This window comes from Danio aesculapii, chromosome 5 (assembly GCF_903798145.1).
Source record: "Danio aesculapii chromosome 5, fDanAes4.1, whole genome shotgun sequence".
NCBI lineage: Eukaryota > Metazoa > Chordata > Actinopteri > Cypriniformes > Danionidae > Danio > Danio aesculapii.
The window spans coordinates 24,016,561-24,038,889 of NC_079439.1; the positions used below are offsets into that span (position 1 = coordinate 24,016,561).

Genomic DNA, 22,329 nt, shown 5'->3' on the forward strand with positions numbered 1-22,329 from the left:
GAATTGCTGTTTTATTAGCAGCTAACTGTCTCCCTGTGCACTCTGTTTTCTTTCAGATGAGACGCATGTCGAGTTCTGCTGTCATATAGCGAGGGGGAACATTGACCCGAAAGAACCGCCTACGTACGAATATGTCAAATTTGTTGGAGATTTCAAGTTTCATAATAATGGTGGGTTTTTATTTTTTTATTTTTGCATCAACACCTGTGTCTCATTCAGCGCAAACCAAGATTCTAATAAATGATGTATAGTTGTAAATCTGTCTGTGATTTGATAAGCCTGAGCATGCATTTTGTTTCTTCCTGTGCATTTGCTTGAGGAAGGGATTTAATGAGGAGGAAGCATTTGCCTATGTTGGAATTATTGGTCTGTCTCTTGATTTGCATGTAGAATGTCATTGTGAGGTGATGTCTTTACTAATATAGAAGTTGCAAATGAGAAGAATCTTGGAACTGAAATGAACAGGAAACATTCAAAACCACAGCCCGAACATTTATTAGTCATTAGTCAACATTTATTAGTCATTTTTCCAGTTAGACTTGCATTTATTTAAGTTTTTTTAAAAGTAGTATAACTGCATCCCAATCATCACAAATACTGCAGAAGACCTATTGGAACCCGCATGGACTCAAGATTCTCACAGAAATCAGTCAAGTTTGGTAAAGGAAAAATCATGGTTTGGGATTACATTCAGTATGGGGGCATTTGAGAGATCTGCAGAGTGGATGACAACATCAACTGCCTGTGGTATTAAGACATATGTGCTGCCAATTACATTACAAACCACAAGAGAGGGCAAATTCTTCAGTAGGATAGCGCTCCTTCTCATATTTTAGCCTCCACATCAAAATTCCTAAAAGCAAAGAAGGTCAACGTGCTCCAGGATTGGCTATCCCAGTCACCAGACATGAACATTATTGAGCAAGTCTGGGGTAAGATAAAGGAGGAGGCATTGAAGATGAATTCAAAGACTCTTGATGAACTCTGCGAGTCCTGCAAGAACACTTTATTTGTCATTCCAGATGACTTTATTAAAGTTATTTGAGTCATTGCAGAGATGTATGAATGCAGTCGTCATGGGAGTCATACACAATATTAATTCTTTTTCCACTGCACCATGGCTTTATATTCTATACTGTACATATTATACTGTTAAGTCACAAGACTTTTGTCTAAGCAAAGTCAGACCTTACTGTCCTAATTAAATAGTGAAAAAGTCATGATCATATTTTATTTTGGTCAAATAAGCGTATTCTAGAGGCCTTTGCCACTTCTGATACTAAATGATCAACTGTAAGTTATTATTTGTTGGTCCTAAAACCTGGATAGGTGTCAAGACTGTCAGGTAGTGTATATAGATTTTGCTTTATATAAAAATATATAGATTTAGTTTATAAATGATCAAATAATAAAGACACACACACACACACACACACACACACACACACACACACAGTAAAATGTAATTTTTACTGTTGACCATCAGTTGGCATCATTAAACCGTTAGGTAGATCTGTACAAAAAAAAGTTTCTTGCTTTTATATGGAGTTCTATGGAGTGAAACAACATATTATGGTGTGTGCATAAACACACATACTATTTTTCCTACGTATTGAGAGCTGAGGTGCCTATTTTTTTATTTCCTCAAACATATCAAGGTAAGTGGGCAAAGGTCTCTTTTACACTCTCTCACAGGGAGACGCACACTATACTGTATTTAAAAGCCAGAAACTAAGCTTATTTACACTAACTGATGATCAACAGTAAAAATGACAAATTTTACCTCTTCCCCACAAGGAAAACCACCAACAATCAAGAATACATGATTATATGGTGTCATGGCTTTAGTTTGCAATCAAAAAATGTCATTATAATGGAAGTCAATGCGGCAAAAACTGCCATCAACATAACAAATGGTAATAAATTTGCCCATAGTGTATTGTTGAGTTCCAAATTCCAAAGCATTTTCCCAAAAATTTTGTCAAAATACAATTTGTCACCAAAATTGTTCCATTTGCTGGAACACAGAGTAAGATGTGGACAAATTAAGACTGAAAATCATCATAGAGTAGATGAAAACATCTCCAACAGCACACAAGGGTTAATATTTATCTGTCCATTGAGAGTGTTTTCCTTGAAACAGTATGTGTTGTTTTTGTGTGTGTTCCAGTGCCTCTGTCTTCATGTAATGGTTATGAGCTGGCGTTTCCTCGCACGCTGCAGTCCTCAATAGAGGAGCAGATCTGCCTCGTGGCCACAGTCAGACTCGCAACCCCTCAGTTCCTCAAGGTAAACACACTCATTCACATACACACAAATTCAATATCACACACACATACACTGTTCGCATTCACCATAGCCTCAAAGAACAGACAGCCTTATTCTGTGTATGTGTGTTTATTAAAGGATCTGTGCAACGTGGAGGATGTGTGTGATGAATTCACATCGAGACACAGTCTGGAATGGAAATTTCTCTTCTTAGATCACAGGTGAGTCAAATGCTGCTCCATTATGCAAACGACTCCTCCGCTGTTATGATTCTGCACGATGCTCCTTTAGGTCTGTTTGATTGGAGGCTCTTCCTGATTATGTCATGCGTTTGATTCATTCATCAGCCGCTGACCCACTTACATCTGCACATTCAGGCTTTCCGCTGTCCCACGCACGGCTAGGGGTGTCATCAGCTCAGCATGTGCTTTGAATCACTTTGCACACTCTATTTTAATGTGATGTTTTTATTCGGCTGTGTGGCCATTCATAAATTTCTAGATGGAGACAATTTACTCAGGAGGCCTTCCTGACCCCCAGAGAGTTACATAACCGTGTGTGTGTGTGTGTGTGTGTGTGTGTGTGTGTGTGTGTGTGTGTGTGTGTGTGTGTGTGTGTGTGTGTGTGTGTGTGTGTGTAAGTACTTGATGTCCTGTTCCCTACAGAGCTATAATTGGACATTCGGGCTGTCTTGTCAAACGCTCTCTATCTCTCTCTAAAGGGGAAAATATGTCATTTCTGGAGCAACAAAAATATTGTCATTTTCCAAACACTCCTTGCACTTTCAGTCAATGTTACAGATTTTCCTGCCTATAGTTGTAATTATTTGCTTAAATCTTGCAGATTCATCCGCCTGAGATTCACAAACAAATATTGTTTTGAGACCATTTTCTGAACTGGAAATGCATCCAATAAAGCTGTGTTAATCTTTGGTGCATTTGCCCAATAATAAATTGACTTATTGCTGAACTATTAAAGCCTGTTCACAGGAAGCACAATGACTATAACGATAGAGATCTAAAGATGTTTTGTATTCTAAATGTAAAACAACAGCAGAGATCAGACCACAACTGTAATGATAAAAATGTTAAAAAACGATATAGTTGGGGTTGAGGATGTAACGATTCACCCTGAGCTGGTTGAAAATCGATTCAAATATGTGACGATTCAAACTGGTATAAATGTTGAGTGAATCACGGTACATGTTTTAAACAGAGAGGAACAAACTATGGACTGTAAAAGATTTGGACGTAGTATCCGTGACGTCACCCATAGGTTTCTTAAGAGCGCAAATAAAGCTACAAGTAGGCGTGGCCATCTGCCGCCATTTTGTTTGCACGCCATCGCTCCAACCAGGAGTAACCAAATAAGGGTAAAGAGGCGGAGCATGAGCGGAGCTACAGACGCCTGTAGCATTTTGCTTAGATAGGGTTATTTTGGGAGAAACTCTTAATACTTCATTACCTGCGACTCGTTTACCATAAGCATTGTTCATATGAAGTTATTTTAGAGGAGGAAAATGTGAGTTACTTCCAAACACTTCAAATATAGTCTGTGTTAGTAAATGCGAGGCTATTTAAGAAATCAAGGCATAAAACTGTATTACAACATTTCAGATGACTGTTCTAGAGCCTTCAGCTAATCAATCAGATTCTGGAGAGCATTACAGTTCTAAAGAAAATTATAAATGATAAGTGATCTTAAATAAAACAAATACATTTATAGAGATGGTATACAAGTATATAATTTCACTCACCTGGGAAATGGAGTCCATTTGAATGGTTTGTGAGCAGAATTAAGTGCACATAGCATGCCATATCATCTGATAATTGTAAGAAATAATTCCAAAAAGCAATTGACTGTGTAAAGCCACATAAAACAACACAAAAATATGATGAATATGCCGAGTTCAGCAGCTCATCAGCCAGAATCAGCTGAGGGAAAGTTACGGCGACCAGCGAGACCTAGCTGTCACTCAAGTGGCCCCACCATTAATTATGCAGACTTAATATAACTTAATATAAACAAACCTGATGAGTTATAAAAAAAATTCACCCCCCCTCACAGATGTCATGAAGGGTAATATTAGCTATATGAACCAAAATCTTTCTTTGTACCAGGCTGTAAACACCTTTTTTTTCTGCTATAAAGTTGCCCATTTTAAAAGTGAGGTTAATTGAAATGTGCTCTATTATGAAGCCAGGACTAGCGGAATTTCGATGAATTGCAGTTTCAGTTACTTCCATATGAGCTTCACGAGGGAGAGCGGGAGGTTGCAGCTTGGTGCAAACTCGCTTTACCTGCACATCAGCAGCGAGCAAGAGGTGGGGCGGCATAGTAAAATGACAGTGGTGAAGTGCACCAGACAAAACACAACAACGAACAACGAATATGATGCACATAAACCGTCAGCACAGTGAAAAACTACTATCACAGATGTTTATACGCAAAATAAAAAACTATTAATAAGCCAAACCATGCGAACTGGATGATTTGCAGCTCTGCTTGCTCTGACGAGTGCTACGGAGATCACACGGTGCAGCAGTGTTTTCATAGCGAAAATGTGAAGATGTTTTTCAGACTGAAAGAGAAAGTTGTTCTGTTACAGAATTAGGTTAGATTGTTTTACCCTCTCCTTTTCAAATTAGTTGATGCATATTTTAATAATTTGCTTATTATTATTGAATATTTAAAAATGTTCAAGATGATCTCTTCCTAAGTGTATCACACTGATACTTATACTAATTAATTATACAAGTAATAATAATTATTCACCTTCATAATCATGTTCAACTTCTGTCTCTATCCTACTATATAATTAGTAATTTTACAATTACTAACTTTTTCTGCCAGTGGCCAGACCCCTGGAGCAGAGGGCCTATTGACCACCTCTATACACCCTGCTCTCTGGTTTAGGAAAAGCTTTCCTCTCCACACCAGCCGTCTCAGTCCCCAGTGAAAGAGTTTTTTTCATCAGCAGGGGACATCGTCAATGTGCAAAGACCTCAGCTTATGCCAGAAAACAGAAATGCTGATAGTTCGATTTAAAAATGTAAAATCCTAGCACAGTCACAGTTTTAGTTTTTTTATATTAATAAGTCTTCTTTGGAATTTGTTTTTAATATTTAGATATGAAAATGTATTATTTAGCAAAAAATGTGCAGCATTTAAGAAAAAAATAAAAGGGCTCTTGTTAACCTTAAATTTGTTTCGAATAATTTTGTTAAAAAATCATGACTAAATCGTATTGAATCGTGAGTCGGGTGAATCGTTACATCCCTAGTTGGGATTTTTTTCTCAGCTAATAACCAACAAAAGACTGCCAGCCAGAATTCATTAAAATATAGTGTGCTTATGGAATTTTAAACTTCGAACAACACTGTGGAAAAGCACTGCTTGAGTTTTTGCCCTCTTTTCAAAGATTATTTAAAGATAATGACCTTAGAATACAATTGATCATACCATTGGGAAGTGAGATAAAAATACATGGAAGTTATGCATGGCAGGCTAGCAAACTGAAGTATAAAAATAAAAGTACCTCAGGTGTTTCCTCCATCGGAAATGCTGGGGAAAATAGTTTGTTGTTTTTAATCCACTATACTGACTAATATGATTGCTAAACTCATTATGTTGGATTGAAACAAGCTTCACTGGTCAGATGCGCTAGTAGCACACTCAGGACATCTGCTGGTTACAAGAGGGTAATGAAAAGTATGAATTAAAATAAACAGATTATTATCTTTCATCAGTGTGGACAATATATATTTATTGTTTTATTTATATTTATAGCTATGAGGCTTGATGTGAAAGGGGATTTATAGTATAATACATTGTTGGAGAAAATTTCAAGCTGGTCACAACTTTGTTCTGAACTGTCATGCAGGTGTGCAGTGAGAACATCTGCTAATTAAAATGCTTGATGTCAAAATAATGTAAGGTGACAGCTGTAAATAACAATAGATAAATAGATTTCTGTGGTGATGCAGGAGCACATGCTCACACTTCAAAAATGCATTGTAAATCTTGTAACAAACTAAAACATGCAGAATGTAATGTTTGTATAGATTGTATTGTTCGCCGGTTAGATTATTAGTTTACGTTTAGTAAAGTTCACGATCTATACTTTTTAATGCTCTTCACAAATGTTTTTTTGGAATGATAGATCTGGGAAACACTGAATCTCTGAATATGTTGGTAATGGAAGTTGCAAGTATAGTTGGCTAATGATGTTTAGGTTATTTTTCTATGTGGTTTATTGAATTTTTTTTACCAGGAAATCCTCTTGAGATTTGTAATTTATTATTTAGCTATGTATTTTTATATTAGCTACTGTACTTGACGTTTTGAATAGTAGCTTAAAAATGCAGAAGTTAGTCTTGTTAGTAAAGAATTTGGTAACACTTTACTTTAGTTCACAATTCAAACTACTGGCTTATTACATGCCTATTATTTAGATATTAACTGTTCATTAGTAGTTAGAAAGCATGATCTTATTCTTCATGCCTAATCTGACCCAAAATATAAAGCCAACTTATACCTTGGTAACTATTAATAAAAAGCTAATTAGTAGTTTATAGTTAGCAGCTTACAGTTAATTAGTAGTTTGTAGTTTAAGCAAGAAGTGTTAGTTAATAGTTTAATACAGTGAATTGTGACCTAAACTAAAGTGTTAAAAAGAATTTCATTTTTAAAATATTGTTCTTTTGAACTTTCACTTTTAGATTGACTGACAGTTGCCACAGAAATATTAAACTGCACAACTGCTTCAAACATTGATAATAATAATAATAATAATAATAATAATAATAATTAATGTTTGTTGTGCTCCAAATCATCATATTTGATTGATTTCTAAAGGAGTAATAATGACAGAAATAATGAGCAGTGGAACAAATTTATCTTTGCTTCACAGGAATAAATTACATCTTGAAATGTATTCAAACAAACAGCCAGTATTAAATTGCAAAACTTTTGCCTTTATGTATATTTAATCAAATAAATTCAATCTCATTGAGCATTAAAAACAAACAAATCTCACAGACGCTTCACTCTTTAGACATGCGCGCCTCTTATTTTACCAACACAAACACATACCAGGCTAATCTGAGCCCCCATGGTTCATTCCTTCAGCCTCAAGAGGAAAAGCACAGCTGTTTAAATGGGTGTTAAAAGACATGTAACATTTTTCACTTTGCAATTTGGGTCAATTGGCCAATCAGTAAGCCCCACCCCCTTAGTAACTGTTGCTAACTCATACAAATAAACATTGCTAATTGTCTCACAATGACAGCTGTCACCTTGTCCCAAAATGTTTTTGAGATATTTTTGACACAGAAGGACCAGCTCTCATCAAGGAGCATTGATGTAGGATTTAAATATGCCCTGGAGGAATATATAAAAGATCTGAAAATAAATATGGTGGACAACAAGCTTAAAGCAATAGTTTACCAAAAAGTAGCTCAAAAACCACCCCAAGCCATCCTCTGTGTATATGATTTTTTTCTTTGTCAGACGATCACAGTCGAAGTAGTTTTAAATATTATCCGTCTCTTCCATGCTGTATAATGGTGTTGGATAGTGACTTTTATTTTGAAACTTCCAAAACTGTGTGAATTCTTCATTTAACTAACCAAGACACTGCCAGTGGGTTAACATAAGTTTTAAGGAGTGGATTGATGTGGTTTTTTTGCAAAAACATTTTAGGATGGATGACACATGACATATGACACATTGACACATGCATGCGGCATTGTAAGAGTAATATGCTGGCTAATATTATACAGTAAAGCCAAGCTAATTATTTTTCCTGTTTGTTGTCATCTTCTGTGGTAAGTGGTTCACGTGTCTATTTCCAGAGCTTCCGATACAAATGCGTTGCACACATTGTGAACATCACCAGAAGTGGTGTTTATAATTTTAAAGCACAGGTCTCAAACTTAAGAGAGCCGCAGCTCTGCACAGTTTTGTTCCAACCCTAATCAAACACAGCTGATCCAACTAATCAAGGTGTTCAAAACTACTAGAGACTATTAACAAGCTGTGAGTTGGAGGCCGTTGAAGCTGAACTATGCAGAGCTGCAGCCCTTCTGGAATTAAGACCACTGTTTTAAAGTATTTCTGTTACAAAGACTCATCGATCTGCTTCATAAGACATGCAATAACTTCATGGCAGTGTGTGGGTTAGTTTGGTGTCAAATTTATGTGCTCACTATCCAAAAAACAATATACAGCATAAAAGAGCTGGGATAAAATTTTAAACTATTCTGATTGTGTTTTTCTGAAAGCCATCACGATCACAGATGACATTACAGGATCAACACTGTTCATGAACCACACTGTGAATAGAAATCAATTTGCATTTAACTCCCTTTACTAGTCTTGCTTTGTTTTAGCTATTGTTACCACATGACTTTACTACATGACTTTAGGTGACATTAGCAGAGTCAATAGCATTGTTACTTTGACACACCTAGATCTTCCAAACAATTAAGTGACATTTAAATAAATTCCATTACCCATCCTCTCGTGATACATGAAATCAGTGTTACAAGTATTCCAGGCACATGGTAAAGCTATTTTTGTGGCAAAAACAACAACAAACCAAACTCTTTCAATGATTCTCGATGGCGCTGAAACCTAAATATGTCTGAGTTCCGGTTCCTATGCAACTGGTATTCAACTGCCATTGGATCATTTGTGTTTGAGGGGTGGGGCTTACTGATAGCACCTGCAGAAATCAAAAGAAAACTCTCCGGATACTCCAAGTGTATTTGTCTGCGGGATGCAAGAGAAGAGCGTAACATGAAGGGGCGAAACTTATTGAAAGTTAAAGGCGTAACTTGCAGTTATCGAGATCCTATTGAATCCCATTGAGATGTCACAACGTGATGTTGTTGGCAAGATGGCGGAAATACTTACAAGAGAACATTTTGAGCTTTTGAACAAATTGTCGCCCCCTGTGGTTGCAACAGTACAATGGCGAGCATGTGAAAGTCTCCGCAACTCACGCTGTACGTTAATGACTGTGATCATTGGGTTTAGGTTTGGGGTAGGTATAGACATTAATAACGGTGATGGTTAGGTTTAGGGTTGTGGTTGGTATGGATGTTAATAACTGATGGTTGGGTTTAGGATTGGGGTAGGTGTAGATGTTAATAACTGATGATTGGGTTTAGGGTTGTGGTTGGTATAGACGTTAATAACTGATGGTTGGGTTTAGGGTTGTGGTTAGTATGGACATTAATAAATGATGGTTGGGTTTAGGGTTGTGGTTGGTATAGACGTTAATAACTTTGATAGTTGAGTTTAGGGTTGGGGAAGGTGTAGACGTTAACTGTGATGTTTGGGTTTAGATGTGGAGTAGGTCTAGATGTTAATAACTGATGTACAGCGCCATCTTGCCAACAACATAGTTTTGACATGTGGGTCTTCATATCTTCAAGTTATACCTCTACTACAAGTTACGCCCCTTCATGTTACACCCCTGTCTTGCAGTGCGCAGACAGACTATACTCGGATCTTCAGATATTTAAGCTCCAATATCAATCTATTTTTGGCTTATGCTAATGTGCGTACATACATATTTATTAGGTTTTTAAATTAGTTTTAGAAATATTATTGAATATGCAAATGTTTTTTTTATCTATAATACAATTTGTAAAACAATATTTTCTGTCTTTTAGGGGATGTGTTCTATGAGAGACATACAGTAGCTTTGTTTACCAAACAAGCTTTTCTAATTGGATTTTCATTGTAACCTTTAGATAAAAGTTCAGAAGGTGTTTTATTTTTATTTTAGGTCTTCATTTCTCAGCTCCTAGACTCTCAAAATGGTTCCACAACAATCTGCAGATTTGTTACAAATCAGAAATTCCACAGTTGCCCCACCGATTTGTGCATGTGTATTTGTGCATGTTTTAATGGGATAGTATGTATTAAGTGTGTATGTGTTTGTTCACAGGGCCTCTCCTATCATCGGGTACCTGCCGTTTGAGGTTTTGGGGACCTCGGGTTATGATTACTACCATGTGGATGACCTGGAGCTGATTGCTCAGTGTCATAAACAATGTGAGTGTTATCTCTGCCGCTCTCGCTCTCTCCGTTCTCAAACTAGGTCAATGTACTGTCTTGGAAATTTTTCCTGTTTGTGCAAATCACAGAGGAGCTGAAAATGGCCCCGCCAGGAAAGATGAAAGACCTTGTAAGAAGCTCTCAAGCCTTTTGTAGAGAGTGCTGATCTTGTGTGTTTGTGTGCATGCGTTTGTGTGTATTGCAGTGATGCAGTGTGGGAAAGGAAAGTCTTGTTACTATCGGTTCCTGACTAAAGGACAGCAGTGGATCTGGCTGCAAACGCACTATTACATCACGTACCACCAGTGGAACTCCAAACCTGAGTTCATCGTCTGCACACACAGCGTGGTCAGGTAAAACACACACTAGCGGCATTTATATGTGTGTATGGAAAGTATGGGCATGGCAAGCACACTGGAAAGAACATTCACTTATTTATAAGCATATAAACAAAAATGCTTTGCTTCACTCAGTAATTTGAATTAGTTTTCATTTTCATCTTTGTTTTAATTTTAATATACATGTACATACACTCACTGGACACTTTATTAGGTACACCTTACTAGTACCGGGTTGGACCACCTTTTGCCTTCATAACTGCCCTAACCCTTTGTGGGTTAGAGTCAACAAGGTACTGGAAATAATCCTCAAAGATTTTGGTCCATATTGACATGATAGCGACACGCAGTTGCTGCAGATTTGTTGGCTGCACATCCATGATGCGAATCTCCTGTTCCACCACATTCCAAAGGTGCTCTATTGGATTGAGAACTAGTGACTGTGGAGGCCTTTTGAGTATAGTGAACTCAAGAAACCAGTCTGAGATGATTCACACTTTATGACATGGTGCGTTATCCTGCTGGAAGTAGGCATCAAAAGATGGGTACACTGTGGTCATAAAGGGATGGACATGGTCAGCAACAATACTAGGTAGGCTGTGGCGTTGACACGATGCTCAATTGGTACTAATGGGCCCAAAATGTGCCAAGAAAATATCCCCCACACCATTACACCCCCACCACCAGCCTGAACCGTTGATACAAGGCAGGATGGATCCATGCTTTCATGTTGTTGACGCCAAATTCTAGGCCTACCATCCGAATGTCGCAGCAGAAATCAAAACTCATCAGACCAGGCAACGTTTTTCCAATCTTCTATTGTTAAATTTTGGTGAGCCTGTGCGAATTGTAGCCTCAGTTTCCTGTTGTTAGCTGATAGGAGTGACACCCGGTGCGGTCTTCTGCTGCTGTAGCCCATCCGCCTCAAGGTTGGACGTGTTGGTTCAGAGATGCTCTTCTGCATACCTCAGTTGTAACGAGTGGTTATTTGAGTTACTGTTGCCTTTCTATCAGCTGGAACCAGTCTGGCCATTCTCCTCTGACCTCTGGCATCAACAAGGCATTTGCGCCCACAGAACTGCCGCTCACTGGATATTTTCTCTTTTTCAGACTATTCTCTATAAACCCTCCAGATGGTTGTGCATGAAAAATCCTAGTAGATCCGCAGTTTCTGAAATACTTAGAGCAGCCCGTCTGGCACCAAGAACTATAACATGTTCAAAGTCACTTAAATCACCTTTGCTCCCCATTCTGATGCTCAGTTTGAACTGCAGCAGATTGTCTTGACCATGTCTACATGCCTAAATGCATTGAGTTGCTGCCATGTCACTGGCTGATTAGAAATTTGCGTTAACGAGCAGTTGGACAGGTGTACCTAATAAAGTGGCTGGTGAAAGACCACTTGGCCATGGGAACTAGCAAATAACAGTTTTGATTAGTTTTATTTTATATTTATGTTTGTTTTAATCCTTTAACATTTTAGTTTAATGTTGAGCATTTTTTGATTTTACATATAAATTTGTCTATATATTTTTTATTTTTGTTTATTTAGTTAAAATGGTAAATATGTGTAACTAGCTTTTTTCTTAATTTTTTTTTCAAACTCTTTTTGTCTTTTTGTCAAATTGAATACTTTTATTTTTAAAATGTCTATTTTCCAGTCATTTTATATAATATTTATATTGATGAATAGAAAATATTAATAAAATTAATAAAAATCATTTAACAAAATGAAAATGGAAAATGTTTTTAAGTACATTTTTCTTTTTACTTTTTGTCCCCTTAGTAATAAAAAGTATTTCAGTTTTATCATTTATGTAACTTTAGCAACCTTAGCTAAATGACAGTGAAATATTAAAATATTTTTTCTAATTAATAATATTTGTAACTTACATATGCTCTCAAACACTTGTTTATAACTTCAAAAATAAAACACAAGTTGTCATTAATGCTTGTCAGCTAATGTAGTCTGTTAAACACAGCGTGATGTATTTTAGCCTATGTTTCCATCTAATGGTCAGTGTGTGTTACTACAGATTTGGCCTTGAAAACTGAGCATATTCTCTTAAATACACCACATAAGAGGATCAGTCAATCCAATTCTTTTTCTTAGTACATATACAACATTAAACAGCAAAATGTTTTTCTGTCTCTCTCTCCAAAGTTATGCTGAAGTTCGAGCGGAGAGAAGGAGAGAGTTTGGATTGGAGGAAAGCTCATCAGATATGGCCACATCCTCAATCAAAGTATGAAACGAAACCCAAGAAACACACAAACACACTTGTTAGCTTTTCTGTTTGTATGAATGTTTGATGCTAATGTGTCATGTGTGTTTGTAGGGGCAGGAGGTGTTTTTGGACATGTGTCCCCCTCTGGAAGCTACACGGGACAGAATCAACAGCGCTCGATCAGTGTCATCACAGAGCTCCAGAAAATCATCACACACAGCGCTATCAGATTCCGCATGTAAGAACACACAGAGAACAACTTGGAGAAGTACACATTAGAAAGTCATGTGACAGCATGTGTGTGTGTGTTTGTGCGTGCAGCGAACTCATCGGTGAGATACACAGAAGCATGTACGTCATCCCGGCAGTCTGCTTCCATCGGCCCAGAGAAGAGCTCCAACAGAATGACACACACTGGAACAAAGGTACAAACACAAAGGGATTTCAGCATTGTGTTTCTAGTTTGTTTAGTCTTGGTTTATCAAAAAGGTGTATTTGTGTACATTTTCTGGGCGAGCTGGAGTGAAGCGAGTTACTAATAGTTGTTAATGTAGTTTCAAAAGCAAAAAAGAGCAGAGAACATTTTTTTAAACCTAACCAAATAGGAAACATTCGGGAATATTATGAAACATTCTATCCATTTTTGCTATTTTAAGGATGGAAAAACACACTCTGCGCCCTGGTGCATGGTCTAACAGGGTTGTGCTTATTCTCTTAATGAGTTATGGCTGTGTTTTGAGCATAATGTGCATTAAACCAATCAGAGTCTCATCTCCCATTCCCTTTAAGAGTCAGTTGCGTCGCACCATGGTGCATTTGCTATTTACATGGCTGATTTTGTGAGTGGAAAAACTGAATGCTTCACTAGTGAGAAAACAGTTAAACAGACCATCTGCATTGAGGATAAAGAACGAGCCTCCTCAATTCTCTTTACTTCTCAATTCTACTTTACATTTACTCTTTACTCCTTTACTTTCGTGGATAAGGATAATCGTTGAATGCACTCTGCTGAAGACATCCATTAGCCTACATAATAAGTTTAAGCACAAAGATTTGTTTCAAAAGTATTCCTAAATTTAGTTCTTATTTCCAGCAAACTAATAAATAATAACGAAGTGTGGTCAAAAATCTGAATTCTATCCAAACACACGTCCTATTTCTATGCCCCATATAGTGATGAATTCGTCTCCAAAACCCGACAGGTGGACAAATCTAAACTTGTTTTTATTAAAACAAATATAAATATGCATATAATAAATAATACTGCTAATAATAATAACATTATACAAATGCAAATTGTCATGAATGAAATTAAAAAAGCCCCCCGAGATGAGGCATTGAGGTAGTGGTTTTTATATTTATGGACTTTAGAGCAGCTTTTAGGCGATCAATCGCACGGTTGATTTCAGTTTCTCAAAATAGCTACGCACCAACAATGCGCCTTAACACACCTCCTTTTTAGAGCAGCACACCCATGAGTCCACAAAGTGGCACAAATGGATTTTCTAATTAAACAACGTGGTGCAAAACGTGAAAATTACTTTCTGGTCTGAAAATAGCAATAAGTCACACCAAACACGTCTTGTGTTTTATTGCGCTGAGTGTTTAATAGTGCCCTCTATGTTTAGATTTTTTTAAATAAAGTCCTATCGTATCATAAGACACTTCTTGTACAGTGCCATTTTTTAATGATTCGGCATCTTTTAGAATTTATATTTAATGGGTTATATGCACAAGTGCGAACAGGGCTTTAGTTTTTCTCTTTTTGTGGTATAAAAAAGTAAGACAGGCAGTAGATGGACACTAGGCAGTCCCTGCAGGATTTTCCAAGTCCAATGGTTCTTAAGATCAGAAAAAGATTTTTCTTTATTTTACTGCCAAATATTTCCTTAAGTTTTGAGACAAGCCGTCAATTTCATTTTAGGCTGTAAAAAAATGTCCCTGCAAAATCCTGGAGGGACTGACTAATGTGATAAAATAATAGCAGAATTTTCAGATTTAATAGATTTTTGTATATTTATGAATGGTTAATTAACCAAAGAAATCTGTTATTAATCACTCACCCTCATGTCATAAAAAATCTTCTAAGAACTTTACTTCAGAGCACAAATTAATTTAAGATATTTTAGATGAAATCCTAGAGCTCTCTCATACTCCATAGCCAGCAATGGTCAAAGTTCAGAAAAGGAGCTAAGAACTTTCTCAAAACATTCCACATGATTTCAGTGATTCAACTGTAGAACAAAGATATATTTACCATTTTGTATGTTTTAACAAAGTTTTTGGTTCTTTTTCTGGACTTTTGTTATGAAGAGGAATGAAAGTCTCAGTGGTTTTAAACAACATGAGGGTGAGTAATTAATAACAGAATAAAAATTTGGGGTAAACTTAACTTTTAATCACTTTTTTCACATTTAGATTTCTTTAAAAAATGATATATTTTAAACTCTTGTAATTTCATATTAGTTACATGTGATATTTAGCTAATCGCAAAACTAGTTTTCCTTCATTATTATCTTCTTGCATTTTTTGCATTGTCATGTTGTTTATTCTTTTTAAACCATGCAAGTCTCTTACTGTGTGGTCTCTCTCTGTGTATTTCAGACCCTGATTCAGAGACAGAGCTCTTCAGAGCCCCCGTCACTCTCTCCGTCCTGCAGTCAGCATTCAGCCATGGTCAGTCCAATCCTAACTTCCCCTCTTCTCCCTCTCTTCCTTCCCACCTGTCTCTCTTTCTCTTTATCCTTAAGTAGAGCTGAAGTCTAGCGTTTGTTGTAATCTTACAGCTTATGGTGAGCAGACTAGAATCTTTCCACTTGTTTGAAGTGTCAGTTCGGGCTGACCCATAAAACCTGATGGAGCCCCTGCTGTAATAATAGAGCTAGGCGATATGGCAAAAATGCAATCTCAAGTATTAATTTCTATATTGAACGGTAACAATATATATTTCGATATAAGTTTTTAATGCTTCCACTTTTTAAAAAAAATGTATCCCAACCATGGCGGCTGGCGGGAAAGTAAACTGTTGGCAGGAAAGTGAAACGAGAGCACGAAACAATACTGGGTGACGCAGCATGACCTATTTTCGGCTGATAATTTTCAGCTAGGAAAAATTTGGTGAATCTCTAATATGAACACAATTAAAGATGAGTGTTGTTGCACATTTCTGCTGTTTGATTGGCACGTAGGATCAATATCGAGTCAAAATGTCCAGAGCATATAATCATCAACATAAATTTTATCACCATTCAATATGATATTGTTTATCGGCCCATCCCTATGTAAAAACATAGAACAGAGATGTCCAATGTAGGGCCCACGGGCCAAAGTTGGGCCATTGCAACCTTTGATTTGGCCCACCATCCCATCTTAGAAGAGAGTGAGAATGATAGAGAGGGTTGGTGTGTTTTATTGCTGAGCTACAAAAAAGCTAATTGAAATTAAATGTTTCAGTTAAATATTGTAAATGAATCAGATTTTTTAGAATGTAAATACTGTCACTTAACAGATAGAGGACTATGCAGAAGACATCGACGAGCAAATCAAGGCAAAAACTAGTGTAACTCCATTTTGTTATAATAAATGAGATTGTTTTTGTTTTTACTGTAGTAAGTTTATTGTAAAATGTAAAAAAAAAAAAAAAACATTACACTGTATTAGTTAATATAAAGCACTGTTTTCTAGTTATCTTTAAACTTTATTAAATAAATTTGGAAATTACCCATGGCAGTTATATTTGCATCCGGCCCTCTAGCCCCAATCAAATTTGGTTTTTGGCTTTTCATAAAGAAAAGTTTGGTCACCCCTGATATAGAATAAAGTTTTCTGACTCTGTAAATTGATTACTATAAAATATACAGCTATGGAAAATGTTTAAAGGGATAGGTCACCCCAAAAAATCTGTTATCATTTACTCATCCTCCAAACTACCTTGAGTTTCTTTCTTCTGTTAATCACAAGAATATAGCCAGAAGAACGCACAATGTACTGTGGGGAATATCAGCCATTACAGTATGGATGATTCTACACTTACAATTTTTACTGGAAATAGTAAAACATTCGGGAACTAGTATTTTCAAGTACTATTAAGGATGGATAATATGCGAATTGGAACGCAACAATTGTTAGAAAATATTATCAAACCCTTACAGAATAAAACAAATTATTACTCAAACACATACCCAGTGAATTCAGCACATCTGTTTTTATCAGAAACCTGCCATTTTTAAGTCTCTTCATTTTTTCCATGGCTGTATATGTGTAATATTGGCTTCAAAATCTGAAGATAATTGATTTGGACTCTACTGCATTACACATTGAACAGCTATTTCAATGTAGTTACTTATGTCTTCTGTGGAAACAATAACCAGTTTTGAGAGCAATTCAGTTTCCAGAAGGTGAGAAAGAGGCATGTGTGTCTGCTCTGGATGCTTTTTCCTGAGTGTGTTCTCTGTGTTGTGTGTGTGCTACAGACTCAGTCTCTGTACGGGTTCCAGCAGCCTCAGTTAGGTGTCATGCATCAGCTGAAGGAGCAGCTGGAGGAGCGAACGCGGATCCTACAGGCCGACATCAAAACACAACAGCAAGAGCTGCACGACATTAAAGAGAAGCTGCAGCTCGCCAACCTACAGGTACAACACAGAGCAGCACAAGCTCACTTTGGCTAATTTGGGTCAGAAAGAGTGCATCTAACTAAAAAAATAAAAAATATGCAGGACGTGGGCATCAAAGCTTTCATTTTGCCTGTGCATTAGAATGGCTTTTATATTTTTCTAAGCAAAAAAAAACGACAATAATACATTTGAACATGAATTACAGGCAACACCCACTAAAATGCCATTGGGCTCATCATTAGTTTAAATAATAAAAATCTAGTCAGGCATATTTAGAACAACAATCATTTAAATTTCGAGTCAAATCATTTATTTTTTCTCAAATTGTCATGAAATCTAAATTGACCCAATTTGCTGTTCTTTAGGTGAATAATCAGTCCATTCTAGTTAATCCACAGAACAAAAAATAGTTTGCCTTCGTCATTTTTATTTAAAATCTGAAAATAAATGTTTTTTTTTCCTCTCAGGTTGTTTGCATGACAACGATGTAGCCAAACATGCAAAGGTTTACCTTTTTTTTTTTTAAAAAGTAACAATCTGTGCTTACAGATATCGGTGTTAATTAACAAAAACACTGTATAACATATGCCAGGCCAGTATTTGGGGCTGTCACCTTGTTAGTAAGCAGCTCCTATAAGGAAGTGATACCATGCAGTTGGCGACTCTGTGCTGGAAAGTATAGAATTTATTGTGGTGTTTAATAGTTGTTATGTGAAGTAAATCCACACTTGATGATGAATCACATTAACATACATTTGAGCAACAACAACACTGACAGTCATGGATACCGGCATTACTGTGTGTTTTTAATTGATGCTTCAATTACAAACATACAAAATCGAACCTACACAGGAAAATGACAGTGATAGAAACAGTGATAGTAACTTAACAGAGCAATATAAATATGGATAAAACAGCAATGACCAGGGTCTGCATGTCCATAGGGGCGACCCAGAAGAATAGTGAGGGTGGCACCCACGACACAACGTCCCACCCCCAAAACTCTGCGAATTCAAACATTTTTGTTTGTGAATAAAAATATTTATCATAAAAATTAAGAAATGAATAATCTAGTTCTATATTAGTTTTAATATTATAGTAACAAATAATATATTGTAATCGCAAGGGGCTGGAAGAAACAGTGTTATTACTTGTATGAAGATATAATCTATTCCAATGCTTGATTTGAATCTAGACTCCAGCTAAACACGTACTATGGTGATCTTGTTTGTCATGGGGGCATGCATGAAATGTTCCTGAATTAAAGTGAAAGTGCCAAACAGCAGTTAAAGTCAACAAATTAAGAATGAAACATACAAAATTACACGAAACTCAGGGGGAAATGTGGATAGCGTGATGATGCAATGACGTTAATCAAATTATGTTCTATAACATGTAAAACAGGATCATGAAAGGAACATTCAAAATCAGCTCATGTAAACACCTTAATCATATTGTTGTCCTATTCAGATTCAATTACTGATGTCCATATAAACATAGTCATTGTTTTCAAAGACTCTTGTTTTCAGGTGTTTATACGAACATGAGAATGGGGACGTTTTTTAAAAACTTTAAATTTGAAACTGGTTTTCAGAATAATGCTTTTTCAGTGCCAAAAATGCTGTTGTCATGTAAACAAACAAGCAAACTGCATAAAAGGTTTCCCGTTTTTGGCTGGAAACATTGACTGTAAATGGCCCCTCAGTTGGAAATGTGTCATGATGCTATCAAGCAGGGGTTTCCTATAAGGGCCAAAAAGCAAACTTGATTGAGGGGTGTGGGCCGAATATATACCAAGTAATATTTAAAAATAACTAGAAAACGTTGCTTTAAATCATATTGACTAATCCAGTATCATTTTGAACATTTTATAATATATGTATTACATTAAAACATAAACAATCCCATTTATAACTCAAGTTCAATGCTGAATACACTAGTCGAGCTTACTTTGATTTGCTCGCTGATGTCTTGTGGGGTTTGCTGACAGTATTTACATTGTCTGATTCATTTACAGTATTTAATTGAATCATTTAATTTCATTTGGCTTTTTTTGCAGCTCAGCAATAAAACAAAGTAACAGAAGGTTACGTTAAATTCGAAATGACGATCACTGTCAAAGGCATTCGCCCCAACCACCTCCCCATCATTCTCCCTGTCTTTTCAGATGGGATAGCAGGCCAAATCAAAGGTTACCATGGGCCAACTTTGGCCTGCAGGCCGCACTTTGGGCATCTCTGCCATAACGTAAAGTCAGCAGGAACTTCTGGCACATTCAAACATTAATTCCTACTGACCCCAACATTTTAAAGAGTAATGTAGCAATATAATAATCCTACATAACTGCAAAAACCAAGCAAATCTGAAAAGGCATTCAGAATAGTATTGCATTGGAACTTATTCTGACTTTATATATCACCATTAGTAAAACGCTGTGTGTGTTTGAATGGCTGTGTTTGCAGATGTTACTCCAGCAGCCGATACAGGGAGAGTTTGCTGGCTCTGGTCCACAGCAGCAGGGTCCAGGCAGACCGGCTCAACAAAACACACACCCTAAACCTCAACACTGTGTTTCACATTCATCACACACACTACAGCCCAACAGCTCATCCACTCAGGTATACATCATGCATCTCACACACACACAGACACGCATGCGACTCTCTCCAGACGCTCACAGTAATGATTGTCTTGTGTGTTTAGGGGCAGCAGAGGCTGGTTCAGACTGGACACATGCAGGCCGTCAGTGTTCCAATGCAGACACACACCAGTCTGACCACACCCTTCTACAGCAACCCCATGATGTTCTCCCCCAACCACGGACACCGAAGCCAACATGACACACACTGCCAAAGAAACACACACACCGACTACAGCCAGGACGGACAGCTACGGTAATAGCATAAATATAAAACATATGTCTATGAATGGGTCTGACGTGACCATTTGCTTGCAAGTTTTTTTATTCTCTTATCATTCTTCTCAGTCAGTAAAGATTTGTGTTTTTGTATGTTGCTCAATGAGCTACAAATAAGGAAAATGCGGAAGTAGGAACATTAAGAACATTTCTTCATCGGTTTCACAACACGTGTGCTGAAAATACTCAAAACACAACCAAATACAGAACATTACTAGATATTTACAGCGCAACCAAATACAGAAAATAAACTCTCACACTGCATTACATATTTACAATTTTCATTACAAGTACAGACAAGCATTGAAAAGAGCACACCACAACAATTTCATTTCATTCATTCACTTTGTCGCTGCATGGTAGTTTTATATGCATGTTCCCTATTAATTTACAATTCAAAGAGTAAAGCCCTGGTCAGATCACATGAATTTGTCACAGTTTCGGCACAATTTCCTTGACGTAGGGCAGGGCTATTCAATTGGCAGCCCGCAGGCCAAACCTGGCCCCCGAGGCAATTTGTTCCAGCCCTCCAATTAGTGTGACCGAGACATCAGAAATAAATTTAGTTCAGCCGAAAACCAGCCGCTATTGTTATGAAGTGTCGTGCGACTGTTCAATGCAGCACGAGCTGCAGTTAAAGGCTGCGCAGAGTAAGTCATCTGACATTAAGCGAGTGGCGCAGGCAGCCGAAAACATTTGGATATGTTTGAAGAAAAGGCCTTTTGATCATTGCACTGATATCGTTATTAGGGATGCAACGATTAGCTGATTTCACTATTAACTGCGCTTTAATTCGTCACAGTTAATTAATCGTAAAGGCTTCTCTACGCCGCGTTCCTGTTGCACGGAACGAAACTGCTGCAATTAAACAAAGTTATGCCACCTGTGCGCTAGTTTAAAGTTCCGAGCTTATACCGAGGCTAATACGCACGCACATTAGATTAACTATAGCAGCGGGCCATTCACATATCGGGGCTTTTCCGAATGCAAGTTCGTTATTTCCAGTGTAAGAATATATTCCAATATGGGCGCGCAAGCGGAGTGAAGCACTCGCGGCTATATAAAAGCATTTCAGAACGAAAATAATCCATGTCCACACTCACGTTTCACCTTGTGTTTTTGAAAAGATCTCCGTCCACACTATACCGCTGAAAACGCACATCACATGACCACACAGACTCTGTTAGGGTGATGTGAATGACGTTATAAATTATACTGTTACCTTTGAGGATTTACCCAACGTGTCCTCTGGAGTTTGTTTTCCATATCAAACTTGTGAAGTCTGAACAAGGAGAGGATGCAAGACTGAACTTTGTGTACTTGATATTGAGAAAAAGCTCCAATTGAATGTCTACGGCCACACCTTCGTTTTCAGATGTCTCGGTTTTCCCCAATCGACACTGACACAAAACAGCAGTGTTTTAAAAAGATAACAGCCTCTTCAGCATTTCCAAAACACTCCATTTTCAGGGCTCAAAAACTCCAGGGTAGTGTTGACGGAAGACGTAAGCTTAGCAAAACTTATTTGATTTAGAAATAAAACATATTAGTGTTAACGGGGCCTAAAACAAACTACAAAAAAAGCCTGAAGTCTCATATTAGCGGACATGGTAACTGTGTTTGGACAAAACCAGACAAGATTGTAATGCGGGTGCAGTGATTAAAACAGATACTGATTGTTCTGCACAACACTGCATTACATGTGATGTTTTCTGCTTGATAGGATGCTGCTAAATCAGCCAATGCAAACACTTGTACAAGACAGCAATGGGGGGCCCCAGTCTTCCCAATGCACTTCAGCTATTCAACAAACCAAGTGAGTGTGTGACAGCATGATGGCCTCTTTTTCAAAAAAGTAGATGGTCATTTGCTAAAGTTGCAAGATCTCTCTTAAC

The 22,329-nt window shown here is 37.2% G+C and overlaps 1 protein-coding gene across 2 annotated transcripts in view; it reads left to right on the forward strand.

Annotated features, from left to right (window-relative positions):
• Positions 1-22,329, forward strand: part of npas2 (neuronal PAS domain protein 2) — a 117,504-nt gene that overhangs the window by 87,208 nt on the left and 7,967 nt on the right. For both annotated transcript variants that reach the window (XM_056457636.1, XM_056457637.1), the window contains exons 8-20: positions 57-170; positions 2,171-2,289; positions 2,407-2,489; positions 10,229-10,335; positions 10,544-10,691; positions 12,841-12,922; positions 13,016-13,142; positions 13,226-13,329; positions 15,509-15,580; positions 17,377-17,535; positions 19,980-20,135; positions 20,221-20,411; positions 22,158-22,250. In XM_056457636.1, the coding sequence (XP_056313611.1) occupies positions 57-170; positions 2,171-2,289; positions 2,407-2,489; positions 10,229-10,335; positions 10,544-10,691; positions 12,841-12,922; positions 13,016-13,142; positions 13,226-13,329; positions 15,509-15,580; positions 17,377-17,535; positions 19,980-20,135; positions 20,221-20,411; positions 22,158-22,250 (1,555 nt within the window). The remainder of the gene's footprint in view (positions 1-56; positions 171-2,170; positions 2,290-2,406; positions 2,490-10,228; positions 10,336-10,543; positions 10,692-12,840; positions 12,923-13,015; positions 13,143-13,225; positions 13,330-15,508; positions 15,581-17,376; positions 17,536-19,979; positions 20,136-20,220; positions 20,412-22,157; positions 22,251-22,329) is intronic.